The 18,947-nt window shown below is 39.5% G+C and overlaps 1 protein-coding gene across 15 annotated transcripts in view; it reads right to left on the reverse strand.

The window, feature by feature from the left end:
- Positions 1 to 18,947, reverse strand: part of NRXN2 (neurexin 2) — a 900,728-nt gene that overhangs the window by 182,324 nt on the left and 699,457 nt on the right. For 8 of the 15 annotated variants that reach the window (XM_073578436.1, XM_073578435.1, XM_073578432.1 and 5 more), the window contains 2 exons: positions 7,140 to 7,311; positions 2,183 to 2,272 (listed from right to left, as the gene is read on the reverse strand). In XM_073578436.1, the coding sequence (XP_073434537.1) occupies positions 2,183 to 2,272; positions 7,140 to 7,311 (262 nt within the window). The remainder of the gene's footprint in view (positions 1 to 2,182; positions 2,273 to 7,139; positions 7,312 to 18,947) is intronic. The other 7 variants (XM_073578443.1, XM_073578438.1, XM_073578437.1 and 4 more) reach the window with 1 other exon arrangement.

The following is an 18,947-nucleotide window of genomic DNA, read 5'->3' on the forward strand; positions in this document are numbered from 1 at the left end:
AGGCCAAACCTATAGGATGTCATAGCTAGGAGCCTCAGAATCTGGTGAGACAAGCTAATCTTACAGTCCTACGGTAGCCTGTCAAGGTTAGCTGGTATTTTTTCAGTATGGCAATGTAGTCCTGTACATGTATCAGTATGGCAGTCTGCTAGACAATCCTAGGTGTCAACCTGCTGTAGACAATATCATTATAGACATTCATGCATGAGCAGAAGCATAGGATGCATGAAAAAGTATTACATAAAGGGAATCTGTCAACAGTTTTTTTTGCTGTGGAATCTGTTATCAGCATGATGTAGGGGCTGAGAACCCGATTCCAGCGATGTATTACTTGCTGGTCAGTATGCTGTCATTTTGATACAATCCCTGTTTTGTCTGCTGTTGATCCAGCAGTGCTCAGAGTGCTGAGCTGCGTATAACTCCGCCCACAACATTGATTGGTGGCTTTCTGTGTACACTGTGCATTTACAGAAACCAGTGTTGGGGGTGTGTGGTTGGACTAGGAAAGAGGAGACCACCTAGTCCTGCAGTGATAATCTCCTGCTGATGAAACACAGATTTTATAGAAACAGTAAAACACAGCCCAGTAAGTGACACATCCCTGGAATCAGGGTCTCAGCGCCGGCATTCTTTTTGCTCTCAGATTACATATCAAAGACCTGCTGACAGATTCCCTTTAAAGGATTTTGGGGGAACTATTTGTAAATAAAGGATTTCTCCCAATTGCTTAGAAAATGTTTATTTTTTTCTAGTGTTAGTGTAGAGTTACTGGAGCCAAACAATTGTGGGAAATGGGATGTTCCAGCCAATTTACCAGCTCACTGGAACAAAATAAAGTTATGACGGGCTTCGGTTCTAGCAAATCTCGCTTGACGTGTCATACCGCTATAAAGATGTTATGTTCTTCCTTTAGCCAGTCTGTGATGTCTGTCAACACCCGTCCTGGCGAGTTACCGAGTCTCACTCGGCTTACAGTAAGGCGCTGTGTTTTGAAGCTAGAAATCAATCTTCTTTATATCTTTAAGAGATGTTCTTAAAAAAAAAAAAAGTTCTTTGAAATAAGAGCTGTAAATGTTAAGGTTTACATTATAGGGATATGCAAAAGACACTGCCATGGTTTATCCAACAGAGACTTTTCCTGTTATAAATGCTATACCGGTCAATTTTTTTTATAATTTTCAACTAAAAGAACAAAAGCCTAGGTTATGAATGGCTTCATGTTTCCATAGCGGGTACATATTCTCAGCCTTCTTTTAAAGTCTCTAAAATATTGCATATGTCAGATAAAATTTAAAAAAAAAAATGTGTTTACAGTAAGTTTACTATATTTTAGTCGCGATATCCCGGTACCTGGGTTGCTCTTGCAGTAATGAAGACTACTAGCTAAAAAATAAGCCGTTTATTACACTAACGCGTTTCGGCGCTGGACTGGAACTTTTTCCAAGTTCGAAAACCAAAGATAAGAAAGTTTAACTCAACATCTTCTAGGGTTTGATACCTTAAAGGAGGTTTAAATAAAGGATGAAAAGCCTATGCTCACCACCCAGCGCCACCACTCCGGTGGTCCCAGAGAGTCTCTACTTAGTTCTACAGTGACCACTGCAGCCAATTACTGGTCTCAAGAAGTATGGCACGTGACAGCTGATTGGATGTGAAGGATATGCGTCATGTGATTGTTGCAGGGAGTTAGCAGAATCGGGAAGGGTCCATTGGATTGAAGTTTTTTTTTTAATTTGGCCCCATTTTAACTAGATATTTATAAATCTCCTTTACCTATTACAACAGCCCAATTATTGCTCAGATGAATGGTTTATATGTGAAAACTGGACTCTTAAAGATGAAATCAGCCGAATGAAAAAAATCACTAAAACACCAAAGAAAAGAGAAAATAAGTGAAGGTTCGCGATGAATGTAAAGGTCTTCGACGGACCGTTGAAATGTGAATTTACCATCATCTACCAGATCGGTTCCCATACTGTGAATTATGAAAAAGAGTGGATAGAAATAATACAGCGTAAGAGGGGAAGAAGACAACTTTTTTTTTTCTCTGATAATGTTTAGGTAATTTATAGATCATTTTTACCAGTTTTTTTTATTTTTCAAAGAATTCTCTTCGCCTTCTCACTCCACCATTTTTTTTTAATTATTTTTAAACCATCCTCCCAATCCCCACAAAAATTACCTTTGTCTAGCAGCCATTCGTCTACAACACGACCCAGGCGGTATGGGATGCGCTGACGGGCAAGCGCCAATCTTTCACTATCTGGGTTCCCTTTATAGAGTTTTAATAAAAGAACATTAGATGCATTAGAATCTGAAAGGCGAAAGGTTAGAGGTTAACAGTTCATGGAACAGTTACAATAGTTAGAAAATGGTTAAGAGAGATTTAAAGGAGATTAGTCCCATTTTACCCCCATTTACCGAAACCACTCGCGCAAAGTCAACAGAAAGAGCATGGACTGCAAAATCTGGGAAACCAATGAGTTAATATTCAGGTACTTACATACTCATTTGGAACTAGTCTATCCCACTTGTATACCAAACCTAGCCTACAACGGTTGTCAACCACTTGACTTGTTGGGATCAATGCTTTGAGCAGGGGGTTGGACCAGATGGCCCAGGAGGTCCCTTCCAACTCTACGATTCTATGATTCTATGATTAATGAACATATCAAGGACCAATCGGAACCTTGAAAACCATTATGTTACTACTACTTTTGTCACCGGTAAATGACGTTGAGACATTTTTTGTTGTCCATTATCCTAATATTTACTCTTGCTCGTTTCATCCATCGGCTTTTTAGCGAAGATCTAAGGCTTTCTCGAAATGATCGAAGGTTACAGTTTTCCTTGGCGAGTCTACCAATTGCTTTAATAGTAGACACTTCTGTATTCCCAAAAGAGAAGCAACTCTAAAATTCAATATGTCAATGACTTTCTTCACAAATAATGGAAGGTTGTCATTTCGGGGGGAAATCAAAGATATTGGGGAGAGGAACAAAGAAAAGACAAAAGTAGGTAAGGAGGAACGCTTACATGATTAGGAAATAGTCGATGGGGTCGGGCTTGGCTTAAGCATGGTGTTGAATAAGGCAGAAAAGGACAAAAAGTAAATCTTGGAGTCATGGACAGAGGGTAATAAACAACATGCTGGACTTATGCAAGACGCTAGGCATCGAGATGACACTTTGCTACATCTTCCTGAACTTTAAGAAGTGCAACCAATCCAGATTTACCAGCGCTGAAAAGTTGAGAAATCTTCATGCTAAAGCAAACAAATAGCCAGCTAATAATAATAATATAAGAGTACTAATAATACTACTACAATATTTAAAACTAATAATAAAAAATAATAATAAAACATATAATAATCCGTAAAAAAATGGTGATGATAGCATAAATAAATCATTATATAAAACAAAATAATAATAAAATCTGCTCAGAAACGAGCCAATTAATTTGCAATCTTTACAAAGTGCAGTTCACAAATCAATTTTCTCAATCGTTAGCCATTATTAAATATTCACTAATTTTTAGCGAAATGACATTGCCTAGCTGGGAATCTCCAGGTACATAAACACTAAATATTAAAACTGGTGGAAAGAAAAGGAGAGCTATATTAACTCATTAACTCATCTTTTGTTTTTCCTCTTGAGAGTAATCATCATTTTGTTTTAATTTTTTTTTAATGAATCAATAATACACAGGAAAATGAGATTTGTAATATATGTTATTAGGGAAATTTGCTTCTATCTCTTTTCATCCTGAAAATTCGCAATTCATAAAATGCATCTCCAATGTTTACAGATTTTCCTATTACTGAGATAGGAGATGACAGTTGGTGCTCTTATAGTTCTATGGAGAACTGTAACTGATGTTTCAGAAGAACTTGCAGCAGAATGTCAGTGTTTGCCTCGTTCTCCTACCTTCTTTATAGAATCTCATGAGCATCAACTTTCATCTCTGATTTGAGCAATGGGAAAATCTGTATTCACCTGAATTCATGGGTAAAATCTGTCTTCAGTGAATACGGAATTTTCCCATTGCTGAGATAGGAGATGACAGTTGGTGCTCATAAGATTCTATGTAGAGGAGAGGAGCTAGAGGCAGATATGGACATTCTACTGCAAGTTCTCGTGAAACGACAGTTACAGTTCTCCATAGAACTTTATGAACACCAACTGTCCTCTCCTATCTCAGTAATGGCAAAATCTCTATTCACCGAAGACAGATTTTACTCGTGAAATGAGAGTTTTGAGAATGAATGATCAGTCCAGGAGGAGAAAGAAGCAAATTTCTCCAATATGATGTATTATAAAAATGTCTTATTTTCATGTGAACTATTGATATGAAATAAAAATTAAAACTACACTGACTCTTTAAAAATAAAAGCTTCAATCTGAATGGCTACATCTCCTCCACTTTGTACTAGTTTTGATTAATGTCACCCATTATGAGTTGTTTTGTGAACCGCTATTTGCGAAGGTTATTGAATTTACTATAAGACTATTGCTCCTTTTCGGAGCCCGATCTAGAGCAGAGTCCATGATACGACTCCCATATAAACCAGGTAGAACGTGAAATAGCCAACTTATTCCAGAATATATATATATGACAAATAAACAGATCACTTTTCCCAAATCTTGCATTCCAATTCTATTTCTCCAGTCTAGAACAGATGTGGTTGTAATGGGAGCAGAATGGATTAAAAAGCTAAGCTCTAGTTAGTTCTGTTTAGAAATTGGTTAAAGGGATTGTTGGGACAGTTTAGACTCAGATTACCAGTCGATTTTAGCACTAAGTTTATCAGTACTTCTTTTTTTTTGTTACGTCATATTTTCTCATTGTTTATTCATTCAAGATTCAAACATATACCTTAGTAATAATAATAATAATAAAAAACCAACAAAGCAATCTCTTTGATCCTTTAATTTTTCCCAATTAGCAAAAAAAAAAAAATGCAAATTATACAACACAGCTTAATGAGAGGAGAAAACTCATCCAATGGAATATTTGTAGTCAACTGCAAGGAAATTATGATTCTATGAGCTTAGAAAGTCGGGTGAGACAAGGATTGTCCTAAGTGACCATCTACTTGTGTACAAGCCATGACCTTCTCGTAAATGCTATGATTCTAATCCAAGATTATCCCATAATTTACTTTTTCAATGTCTGGGAGTTTTCAGAATGGACTAGGGAAAAGTGTCCAACCAAATGGGAAAGAAACTGGAGCCCACATTAGCAGATAGACATAAAGAATGGGGGGAAAAAAAGCAGGAACGGTACCAAAAAGGAGAAACGGAGAGAGCTGGGATTGTAGGTAGGGTAAGAACTTTCCCTATCTTAGGGCTCATGCACATGACTCTTTAGATCAGACGAGTGCTATCCGTAGTTTTGACGGATATTACTCGAACCCATGTTATTCTATGGGGCTGTGCACATATCCAATTTTTTTTTCCTTGGAGGAAATAGTTGACATCTCCAATTTTGATCTCAATGTTGGATCAAAATCGGCAACGCGAGTCTACACGTCCATGTAAAACATTGTCATCCGAGTGAGGTTCGATCTTCACGGAATGACAGAATGGAGACAGTGTCGGATCAAAATCGGCAACGCGAGTCTACGCCTCTATGGAAAACATTGTCATCCGAGTGAGGTCCGATTTTCACGGAATGACAGAATGGAGACAGTGTCGGATCAAAATCGGCAACGCGAGTCTACTCCCCTATGGAAAACATTGTCATCCGAGTGAGGTCCGATTTTCACGGAATGACAGAATGGAGACAGTGTCGGATCAAAATCGGCAACACGAGTCTACACCTCTATGGAAAACATTGTCATCCGAGTGAGGTCCGATTTTCACGGAATGACAGAATGGAGACAGTGTCGGATCAAAATCGGCAACGCGAGTCTACTCCCCTAAGGAAAACATTGTCATCTGAGTGAGGTCCGATTTTCACGGAATGACAGAATGGAGACAGTGTCGGATCAAAATCGGCAACGCGAGTCTACGCCTCTATGGAAAACATTGTCATCCGAGTGAGGTCCGATTTTCACGGAATGACAGAATGGAGACAGTGTCGGATCAAAATCGGCAACGCGAGTCTACGCCTCTATGGCAAATATTGTCATCCGAGTGAGGTCCGATTTTCACGGAATGACAGAATGGAGACAGTGTCGGATCAAAATCGGCAACGCGAGTCTACGCCTCTATGGAAAACATTGTCATCCGAGTGAGGTCCGATTTTCACGGAATGACAGAATGGAGACAGTGTCGGATCAAAATCGGCAACGCGAGTCTACGCCTCTATGGAAAACATTGTCATCCGAGTGAGGTCCGATTTTCACGGAATGACAGAATGGAGACAGTGTCGGATCAAAATCGGCAATGCGAGTCTACGCCTCTATGGAAAACATTGTCATCCGAGTGAGGTCCGATTTTCACGGAATGACAGAATGGAGACAGTGTCGGATCAAAATCGGCAACGCGAGTCTACGCCTCTATGGAAAACATTGTCATCCGAGTGAGGTCCGATTTTCACGGAATGACAGAATGGAGACAGTGTCGGATCAAAATCGGCAACGCGAGTCTACGCCTCTATGGAAAATATTGTCATCCGAGTGAGGTATGATTTTTGTTCACTCACAGAATGGACAAAGTGGAGAAACTTTTCTTTATTCTGTCCATCTCGGAGAAAAAAGGATCCCACTCCGATCACATATAACTGGACCGTTCTTCTCATTTGGAGAGAAAATGGCCGTGTGATCCTAACCTTAGGGAGATCTGACTGAGGTTATCTAGACATGGAAATTCGTTGTCTCAACTCTTGGCTAGTTTCCTGGTGGATCTGCTTGAAATCTCCAAGTGTGTAGTGCTAATTTGTGTCACTTCATATTTGGGCAGTCATTTTTTGCCATTATGAATGTAGTGTTCCATACTTTGTATACTTACATGTTAGTCATGATTTACGGCAATGGCATTGACCCTATAAGGTACCAGTCTTATTGCTATGTTGATGCTAATAATGGTATTATTGGCAAAATATCAGTCAACAGAAAAGACTCATTTGACTATTACACAACATGGAACCTCAGGGGAAGTACTTTCCATGCAAATTATTAGTACTATGCTCCTTACCTGCAGGATACCTTTCGTTCACTGGCCAGCTGTCCACCTGCAAGGTAGCGTTTCCCCCACTACGAGTAAATCGCACCACATGATACTTTCCATCGCTCACCAGGGCCCCTGGTTCTTCGATAGTTATATCATCTGTGCCCACGTTAAAAATCACCCCCACTGTGCCCTGGTCCTAGAGAAAAAGGAGAAAAAAAAATATATGTTTACTATGCTGAAAATAAAATTAGAAGTTTAAAACCGAATTATGACATTAATTCAACAGGGCAGGTGCGGAAAAAAAATCTTGCGAATATTTCAATAATTCAAGACTATGGCTGTCAACAAAACAATTTCTAATGTCAGGTAGCACAACGGCAAAGGCTGTTTCCACAATTATGGTAAATATAGGGGTAGATCCATGACTGAATGCAGCATTGTGTGGTATTTTGGATCAAGCTCAGCCGCTGCGGGGGTGATGGAATCAACATCTCCAGTAAATCAGTCTATCGTTTGTATGAAATGTTTTTCTCAATATATTTCAAGATTGCAGTTGAGTTTTACTAGAAGGATACATAAAGACAATTTGGGAAAATAAATTACATTTTTTTCTAGCTAGAGAACCACTTCTCAATCACTTTTCCGCTGATTAATCTATATTAAGCTTTGTTGAGTTTAGATTATCCTAGAATGAGGTTTCCATCATAAAAACAGTAAATTAGATAAATTGTTTCATGCGCATAGAGTATGTCGACAAAATGTTTTCAACCAGATGAATGTAACAAGCATGATAATCTGGTTTTTGAAAACCATTTACCGCCTTCCGCAAGTTCTCTTCCACAAGTTCACAGCATGAGAGGCTGCTCATACTGTTGTCCATCCTTTCTATCTGATCTAATACTGGATATATTAGAGTTGCTGAGGTAAGAAGAGGCTGCTCACACTGCTGTCCACACTGTCTATCTGATGTATCTGATCTAATACTGGAGATACCAGGGGTGCTGAGGTAAGAAGAGGCTGCTCACACTGCTGTTCATCCTGTCTACCTGATCTAATACTGGAAATACCATGGGTTGAGAGGAAAGAATAGGCCATTTACACTGCTGTCCACTTAGTCTATCTGATCTAATATTGGTGATACCAGGACTGCTGAGGAAAGAGGCTGCTCACATGGCGGTCCATCCTGTCAATCTGATCTAATACTGGAGATACCAGGGGTGCTGAGGCAGGAAAAGGCTATTCACACCGCTGTCCATATGATCTAATACTGGAAATACCAGGGGTTCAGAGGAAAGAAGAAGCCATTCACACTGCTGTCCACTCTGTCTATCTGACCTAATACTGGAGATACCAGCAATGCTGAAGTAAGAAGAGGCTGCTCACACTGCTGTCCACACTGTCTATCTGATGTATCTGATATAATACCGGAGATACCAGAGGTGCTTGAGGTAAGAAGAGGCTGCTCACACTGCTATCCATGCTGTCTATCTGATCTAATACTGGAGATACAAGAGGTGCTGAGGTAAGAAGAGGCTGTTCACACTGCTGTCCATCCTGTCTATCTGATCTAATACTGTTTGTTAGGCAATTCCTGCATGTGTTGCGGCTGTCGAACTGCCATGAGACATGCAGGTGCTGTGACTCGAACATATTATTTGAGCGTGCCGAAGACACTCAGTTAGCACCTGAGCATGCTCAGATAACACCTTATCCCAGCACGTTCGCTCATCACTAATAGTCCATAATTAAAGATGAGCAAATTCTTCCACATTTGAATTTTGTCATTTTTTTTTCCAACACATTCAATGGACGATGTTCGATCCACAGCGAGTCTCAAGAACTGTAAAGCCTTCAATTGCCATGAAAACACTTTAATAACACTTTGAGGTCTCCTTAAGAATCAGGACTGTATTGAATGTTTTTCAAGCCCCTTTAGCAGATACACAACCTTAGGAAACTTAAAGTGACCTCAACATATCTGACAATGGGTAAAAGAATGGTAGCTGCTTATCGCTACTGTCCTGTCACACACTATGTGTAATGATTAATCAGTGTTTTAAGGCTTTTTTCCCCCATCTCTAATTCCTAGGCTTTGAGCTGTAACATCCTCTCACTATCCAGATTGATTACAAAATATCTGCTGCATTCCCTGTCTCGGCTTTTATACAGGCTATGCTTCTCCCTTGGCTGTGCTACTACCATATGATGTGATAGCTACCAATCATTATGCAGAGGGGTCGCACCTGAAGTCATGTGAGACTAATGTGATTCATGCAATCTTCTGTTTTGTGAAAAAACGACTGATAAACTTTCTTTTTTTGCGATATGCAGAAATCAAATTGCAAATTGTTCAAATTTGCCGGGTTTAATGAATTTCCAAAAACTTGAGAATAATTTGATTAGCCTAGAATCTATTTGATCATTACTAGTTCTGCATTTCAGGAACACTTCTCCCATTTTGGAAATACTTTGACCTTTCGTCTAGCCATCCCACATTGATCACTGTCAAAAATTCTTTAGTTTTGGCCATTTTTATGCTTCCAAGTCATCGACTTCAATAACTGAATGCTCAGTTTCTGTCTAATACATCCTAGTACGTGAAAGGTGCTATTGTAATTACACATTAAGAGTTATTAATTTCAGCTGTCAGTGGTTTTGGTGTTATGGCTGATTATGTGCAAAATATAAACAGAAGGTTGATCTTAAAATAATATCCGTATATTAACACTTGTCATTTTATGGATAGCACAAGGAACATGATACAAACTAGATGATGATGATAGCAATCAGGACCCAAACTACTTCTCACTATTGAGGAGCCATGAATTTGGCTCTAAACCAACAATTCTTATGGATAATTAAGATGAATCAAGAGCCAACAGATAAATGCAATTATGCTAATTTCTGAAGACAATAACATTTTTTTTAATGTAGCTAGTCAAATTAATGGTGTCTGACAGGGGTTGTTCGTTGCAATCTAAATTTCTAAATTACAATATTTCTGCAGTTTAGACGTCCTCATTGGCCACATTTTTTAAATAAAACTTTTATGTGCAACTATTTATTTGAATTGACTTTCTGAATACTAGATTTTTAAATTTGACCACTGAAACTCATAAGATGACACTTCCTGTTGTTGGGGTGCAACGTTAGTCCGCCTCCACGTGGTGCACCCTGGGTAATGCTAAAGGACCAACACTCTCGACGACCAAACAATCAAACTACATCTAGATCTCTTGGCCAATATATTTTACATCGTATTTGATAACTTCCTGTTGTGTAGCTTTCAGAAATCTTCTGCTTATCATCACAGACAGGATTACAAGAACAGGAAACGCCTATATAAAGAACAAAACGGGTGGCACTCACCAGAATAAAATCCAAACTTTATTGGTCCAGTTTCTTTAAAACATCTTTGGCAGGCAGGGGGGCTGAGGAGTATTAGGACGACGGCCGTTTTGCGCTGTTTCGCGCTAGTGAACCGTAGAAGCGCAATACAGCACGAAATGGCCATCATTTTCGCACTCCTCAGCTCCCCGCCTGCCGAAGATGTTTTAAAGAAACTTGACCAATAAAGTTTGGATTTTATTCTGGTGAGTGCCACCTCTTTTGTTCTATTTGGATTCTTCTACTGTCTTTTGGTGTGCACCCGAAGAACTTGGGTTTTTATGCCTTCGGTATTCCCCCTCAGCTGAAGTTGTCAGCTCTCATGAGCTATCGGTGGTGCTCGGTACTTTCTATTTTGTGAACACTAGAGATGAGTGACTTTGCCTTTTTTAGGGTCGAGTCAGTTTTCATGAAACCCGACTTTCTCAAAAGTCGAGTCGAACGAAATCGGCCGACTATCGGGAAAAGTCGAAGGTCCGACTGAAACACGAAACCCAATGCAAGTCAATAGGGAAGCAAAGTCGTCAGGGAGTGGAGGACAGTAAACACACCTACATGCCGGACCGCTTTTTTAAAGTGCGCAAAATCTCTCTCTCTCTCTCCCCGGATGCTGCACATATCATCTCGTTACCCTTGAGTGTACGTCCTTGCTCAGTGGCTGAAAAAAGTCACGTGCAGGCATCCTGGGAAATCCGACATTGGTGCTCATTTTGCCGTCAGCATGGCCGACTTCACGTGGTGGTCGAGTTTTGGTCGGCGAAACCCGACTTTGCCATAAGTCGGCGACTTATGAATCTGGCCGACCTGTTTCGCTCAACTCTAGTGAACACCTATATATAGATAACACAAGATCAACTTTTCACAATAGGTGATGATCACAGTTCACCTCCTCATTCCTCCCTGCACAATGACCTCTGTACAGATTACAGAGCATGCTCCCATAGAAATCACTGAATTAGGTCCTTTCTTGAGGTTCTTATGGCCAATGAGGCTGCACTGTCTGTGAGGCACGTCTCTGAATGCTGTTAACAAAAAGCTCAGATCACACGGCTCCCTCAAAAACGAAATAGAAAAAAAAAAATAAAAATGTATAATCCGAAAACGAAACCAAATTTAAAAAAACTAATAAAACGTTCCATTTTCTAATTCAATTAATAATAAAAAAAAATAAGCTATGCATTTCTAGCGGTTAGTTATGTGCTACGAGATTTTGGTTTGGAGCAAACAATGTTTCAACAGCTCCTTAAGTAATCATCAAGAATGAGCCAGAAAAAAAGAATCACACACAATAGCTCCGTTTTTTTCCTACTTCGTAGTTGTCTCGAGTCCTAGAACTCATCCTACTTAAATATTTTGATTGTTTCTTTGAGTGTTCCATCATCAAGAGGAGCGTATTGACTGACCATGTTCTAAGTACCCATAAGTATGAATGCAAATAACTTAAGAATAGAAATGCTGTCGTGGCCAAGTTACTTGTTCTTTGGCCCCAATTGTGCCCTGGGCATTGAAATCAATGCATATCATTTAAAAAATAAAAAAAAAAGAATCAAATTTCTTCCCATCTTTATCGTATATCTAGAATTAAATCTAACATGAAAGAAGTCAAAGATTTTGCTAATTAGAGCGAGTAATATTTTACACCCATCAATTTAAAGATAAATACTTTCACGAAGAAGGCAAGAAAAAAAAGCTAAGTGCTGATTCCATCCCAAATGCCGCACTGTTGAAACGGCTCCTCGAGGGCAATGAATATTATTTTGTAAAATGGGAATTTCATTTTCTGGAAAGAACCTATTTTGTTGAGCTATAATTTTTTTAGTTTGGGGGATTCTTACAAGGTCAATGAATCTAGAGTTTTATTATAAGGATTAAAAACATATGTGACATGCACAAGTGTGAGCAAGTCGGTAAGACACTAATAATATATATCCTGTTCATTTAGACACTGTTCACATGTTCAGGTTTTAAATACATTAGATAGGGACTGCTTCAATATGGGTTACCTTGACGCGGTGAAGCAGCTTGGTATACATTTTTTTGCAAAAAACGTATCGACTAAATACCTTGTATTTGTCATACAGCACTTGCTGATTACTGTCATGTTTTATTACAGAGTATTTTTGCAAATTTGTCATTTTGTGTTCTCTTGTGTTTCAGCCATTGGGTGGTGTGAAGCAGTGTCTTACCGACTTGTTCACACTTGTGCATGTCACATATGTTTTTAATCCGTTTTTTCCATGCTCAGCATGGTTTGGGAGACCCCACCCCTCTCCTGTGTGACATGCACATAAATGAGCTGTCTTACACCACAAGCCCATATGCTAGGAGGCGCCTGTCTGTATCCTGTTCATTTAGACACTGTTCACATGTTCAGGTTTTAAATACATTAGATAGGGACTGCTTCGTGAAGGGTTACCGAGACGTGGTGAAGCAGCTTGGTATATATTTTTTGCAAAAAACGTATCGAATAAATACCCTGTATTTGTTATACAGCACTTGTTGATTACTGTCATGTATTATTACAGAGTATTTTTGCAAATTTGTCATTTTGTGTTCTCTTGTGTTTCAGTTTTATTATAAGGTAGGATTTATCAATGTGAGATAAAGATGTTTTTTAAAGGTTATTGCAATCTTCGAAGTTTTCACCTAACCTCCAACTCCTACAAATCCCAAGAATGGGCCTCGAACGGAGCAGAGGGGGTACAAACAGTGCCCCCCCCATCGATCACGAAAACCGGAGCCCCATGGGAATGGATCCACTTAATTCTTAATCCACTCCATTAACCATTAAAGGGAATCCATATAAAGGTTTTTACTATGGAAAATGTAGGGGCCGAGAGCCTGATTGCAATGATGTATTACTTACTAGGCGGTGTGGTGCTATAAAAAAAAACAAAAACAAAAAAATCACAATTTTAATCAGCAAGAGATTATCACTACAGGACTAGGTGCCTCCTAGTCAACTCCTCTGTGTAACCCACTCCATACCACTGATTAGCAGCTTTCTGCCCATGCACAGTGAACACTGAAAGCTGCCAATCAGTGGTGTGAGCAGTTCATGCACAGATCAGCATTCAGAGCACTGCTAGATCTGCAGCAGAGAAAACAGTGATTATATCAAAATGACATCATGCAGATGAGTGAGTGATACATCCCTGGAATCAGGATCTCAGCCCCCACATCATGCTACTCTAAGATTAGATGGCAAAAACAGGTGACAGGTTCCCTTCAATGGGAATACTGAAGACGACGCTGGGCTATCTCTGGTGGTCTCATAAAGGATGAATGGAGAAGAGGTGCCGACATGGTACATGGAGATTCAATTCTTGGGATCAGTTTGACCCACAGCAAATGCAAAAAAAAAAAAAAATCTCATATCCTATTGATAGGAATAACATCTAGACTTGGCACAACCCCTTCAAAGGATATCCTTCTGATGTCTTCTTCAGAAGTTCAAACCTTTTCATTTTCATTGGTGTGCAGGATCAGATTTTCATCAGTTTTCGGTCCGTCTTTCCTTTTTTTTTTTTACCATCAGTGTTGCATCAATTTTCTCAAAACAAAAAAAATAAAATAAAAATCAAAGCTTCTGCCTATTAAACAGTAAAAAAAAAAAATGGACTGCACATGGCTGGCTCGTATATATTATCTTTTTTTCCATGGTCACCATTGAGTTGCATTGACGACATTGACGATGACTTGGATAAACAAATAGACATGTGAACAGTCCCATTGATTAAAGGGTATGTTTTATATCCATGAAAAATGACCGTCTTGGCACAGTCAGACGGCTGTATAAATCAAACCGAGATCGAAACACAATGCTCGGACTGGCCGGCGGCACTTCCTAACCAAGCATGACAGCTGCGTAGAAATACATGAAGCAGTCACGCTCGGGTAGGGAGAGCAGCCAGCCAGTCCGAACACTGCATTCCGAGCTCTGTTCAATTTACACGCCCGTCTGACTGTGCCCTCTGAATGAGGTGGAGGAAAACTCTGGGTAAGCTTTTGTCATTTTATTATTATTTATCATTTTGCCATATTACCGATTTTACTTTGAAATTTTATTATTTATCATTTTGCTATATTACTGATTTTATTTTTTGTCATTTTATTATTATTATTATTATTGTTTTTTTTATCTTTTTGCCATATTACTCATTTTAGGATCAGAGGCTCCCTCTGTCAGTCACTGGAAGCCTTAACTGGCCCGCAAATCAGGCCTGTAATGGAAACTGGAATGCTTTATAGGCATGATTAAAGGAAAGAAAGCAAATTACATCAGTAGTATTCATCCATTATCAAGGGATATTTGAAGAAAAAAAAAACCATCTAATAGTAATAAAAAAAAAAAAGAAAAAAAAGATCAAGCTTTATTAAATATAATTTAGCTAGGAAAAATAAAATAAAAAAAAAATCTTGCGGCCGGTATGTAAAGAGTGAACTCGTTCAGGGATATCCATTTTATTTGTTTCCATGGTTACGGTCGACATGTATAAGGACGTTTAGAAGAAGAAAAATCTGTTGGACTTAGCCCTGCTCTCACAATATCAGTAGCTAACATGCTATAAATGATTTTATGGGTTTTTTCTTTCTTGTGTGTTATTTTTTTCGTCAGAGACATCATTACCATACTAATTTTTCCTTGGATTGTAATAACGGGATGCACATTGCTACATATAAGTCTGCACAACTGCAGTTTGCCGTTATCATTTTATGCGGCAGTACTCCCGTGCAGCTATAAAATATGAAAGGCGACCCGAGCATGTCTACCATCAGCAGATTCTGATCCATATCCCCCTAATATTCATTTCCATAGTCATCTTGGTGCAGGGATTTTATATTGCCCGACTTCTCTCCTCGTAGTCATTTCTTGTAGTAGGTCAGCGCACTATTAATAGACAGAGTAAGACAAAGTAGTTATTCCCTCACCGAGAGGCTTGGCTTAGTTCTGCCTTCACCCCTTCAATGCATTTCATTGTTGCTCCCGTCCACCGAAGGGGTTATCCATTTTATTTTACAGATTTTTTGGGGGACCCGGTTTTGTGCCACTTACCAATGTATAAGTATCACAGGTTCTCCTCCTCCTTTCTCCCAAGACAACACAGCTCTCCTGTATTCTAGATGATGTGACCAAACCTGACCACCAGCCTCCTCCATTTAAAGGCCGTCTTTCTCCAACCAGAAGAGGAGGTCTTGTCACGTTCCTCCATAAGCGGACATTTTGAAAACATGAGAGCTGTGCTGTCTGGGAGGAGGGAGAACATGGAATACTTAGTGAGTGCCACAAACTAAAGTCCCCAATACATACGAGATGAATGTTGGTTTTTTTCAATCATCTATTAAAGGTGACCTTTCACTAGGTTTTTTTTAAATTTAAGTTGAGTAATTCATCTAATTCAGGCTCCTCCACTGATTGTGGAACAGTTTTTCTTTTTCTTCTATGCCCCTCCGTTCCAAAGTTATGCCCCCTAGTAATAATGGTGGAATTTGTCGCTTCAACCAAGTGAGTGTATACTATAGAACATCTCTGTGGGCGTTTACTTTTCTCCTGTAGACAGACAGTAAAAACATGGCCATGCCCACAGAGAAGTTCTGTGGAACACACTCAGTTGGTTGAAAGGACAATTTGTATCATTATTACAAGGGGGCATAACTTTGGAACAAAAGAGCCCACAAGAGAAATAAAACCTGTTACAGGATCAGCGGAGTAGTGCCAATTGGAGGTGGTTCTCAGCTTAAATGAAAAAAATCTAGTAAAATTCCCCTTTAAACTGATGTACATCTGTGCATGTGCAGATAAACACATAGAGTCAGCAGAACAAGGAAGGAGTAGACATATTACTGGTGTAACATTTGCACAATGACCCAAGAGGTAACAATGCCCATTGTCACCTTTCCATCAGCAAGCATATCCTTTTACAGACACAAAGAGGGGTCCTCTTCCACCTATGTCCGCCACTGGAACAAGATAAATATGGGTGTGACCACATGACCTTGAACGCTAATCGTCCGCTACCCCACAGTGCTCGTCTACTCTTGTCTTTGGCCACTATTCTATGCATTTCTGCAGCATCCATTCAACAATGAAGCTGATGGCAGACCTCCCTTTATTAGTCAGAGTGAGTAGCAATGACTGATTCATGAACAGCATTTCATCCTCGGCTCTGGCTTACATATATGTAGAATAAGCCAATCTGGAAAACAGGATAAATGCATGCATTACTAATTTATTCCGTAGTCATCCTTCCAGATACTGGTGTAGAACATCTTTTGTGGACAACTAATTAGTTATCGCACTGAAAACAAATACCAACTCCTACCAAAACCACAAGTCTGTAACGCCACACTAGAAAAATTTTAATTGTTAATTACATTGATTTTAAGGAAAAAAAAGGATTCCCACAATGTATAAATATGACGGGATCGACATCAGAAATGCAGAAGGATACATTAGAAATAGTTTGTCACGCTGGTGTATCATGGAGCCATTGCGCCACTGACCAGGGAGAACCTCGAGGTGCACAACTAAGTGAACACCTGGGTTTTGATTAGAGCCCCTCATGATGAGGTTAGAGTTGAGTCACAGGTGGATGCCAGGTGCAACTGTAGGGCAGATCCCGATACCGTAGCAGCTGACCCCAAGAGTCAGGACAGTGGACACAGAACCCGGAGTCCAAGGCAGGACTGAATTCTGATGGAACAGATATTAGAGCTGGTTCAGACAAAAACAACACTGGTACAGATAATGCAGGTCTCAAACATGGTCCTGTGCATGCAGAGCCTGTGCAGTTTTTGTTTCAGGTACTGCAGGCACGATTTCAGGATAGTCACTGCTGGAGCGGCTTCAAGTTCAGGTACCACAGGTGAGGCATTAGGATTATGTAGTGCTGGAGTGGTTTCTGGTTCAAGTACTGGTACAGGTAAACTGGACAGGTACCGGAACCTAACAACTGACAAAGACAATTGTTGCTTAGGCACCTCTCTACAGGGGAAGGTGCCTTAAGTACCTAGTATTTCCCAGCTATTGGTTGGGGACAAATCAAAATTGTGCGCACTACTCCTTTAAGAGGCAGAGAGCACGCGCCTATAGTGTGCTGCCAGGAGACCTGCGCGACATTCACAGTTCCCGAGACACAGCAGCCGGAGAGCTTCCGGGGCAGCGTGTAAGTTGGCATACCTGCCAGGGGAAGTAAAGGCGCCATGCACAGACTCAGACACTAGTATTACCTAATGATTCATGACGATATTGAATAAAAATAGTGTCGGCTCCAGTTGTGCAATTTTACTATATAAGACAATTATGGCCAAGGAGTCATTAGCTTTTTGTAAAGATCTAATAGTATCCGGACATTATTATATACTGCATACAACAGAATACTTACAATATGCATTAAAAGAGTCTGACACACTGGTGAACTACTATAAATGTCAGTATATGGCACGTTGATACCTAACCAAGGTACTAAGGTTAAATGCACCAAAAATGTACCCTATAAAGCCATCCCCTACTAACCAAAACTAACATTAATAAATGGCATAGCAATGAACGAACATCAAAACATTCCCAAAGTATTATACAATGGCACCAGCCCTGACGGGTGCTTTGGCAAAGCCATCATCTGGTGGCTTCCGAAAGAGTATAGTGGTGTTTATAACAGCATCACATGAAAGTTGAACTGAAGTTTGTGCAAACCAGCTATGAGGACCCCTGAAGAAGGAAAAGACGATTTATGAACTGTCATCATAGGACAAGCTCACTGATAATCAACTCACTCTGCAGCCAGCAAAAGACAGTGCAGGACAGTGACTATTGCAGGAAATGGTGTAAAAATATGAATAAAACCCAACTGAAAAAAATTGCCAAAAACAGATGCATAGAAGTAAAAAATAAAAGTCCCCCAATGTGTCCATATTCCTTAACAGTGGCTTAACAATGAACAAGAAAATATTAGAATTTTGCTGCAGCAGTGCATTACCACATTATACTATAACTTATACAGTGGGACAGATTGCAGTTTCTAGTTAAAATACTTTTATTTTAGGATCTCAAAAAAAAAAATTCCTTCTACTGGGTGTAACAGCAGTGGTTGGCATATCCGTTAGCGTTTATGTAAGCACATGGTTTATCTGTCTTTTCACCAAATAGATCACATACCTATTAGAATCCTTGTGCATGATCACTTGTTCCTTTGTTTGTTTGTTTTTTTTTTACAACCAATCCGGGAAAAAAATAAATACATCCGTCTTTCGTCTGATTTGCGGTCTGTGAACAAAACGGGGTAGCACTTGGAGGAGTTACCAGAGTGCTGTTCATTTTTTTTTTTTAACTATTCAATAGAAAAGTGAAGCTTGACAATTCTATTTATTTATTTTTTATCAGATGAGAGAAAATGGAAGCCAAACTGATTGTGAAAAAAGGACAAATATCCCCAAAAATGGGTG

This window comes from Dendrobates tinctorius, unplaced genomic scaffold (assembly GCF_039654945.1).
Source record: "Dendrobates tinctorius isolate UK_male_01 unplaced genomic scaffold, ASM3965494v1 ptg000059l, whole genome shotgun sequence".
Taxonomy (NCBI): Eukaryota; Metazoa; Chordata; class Amphibia; order Anura; family Dendrobatidae; genus Dendrobates; species Dendrobates tinctorius.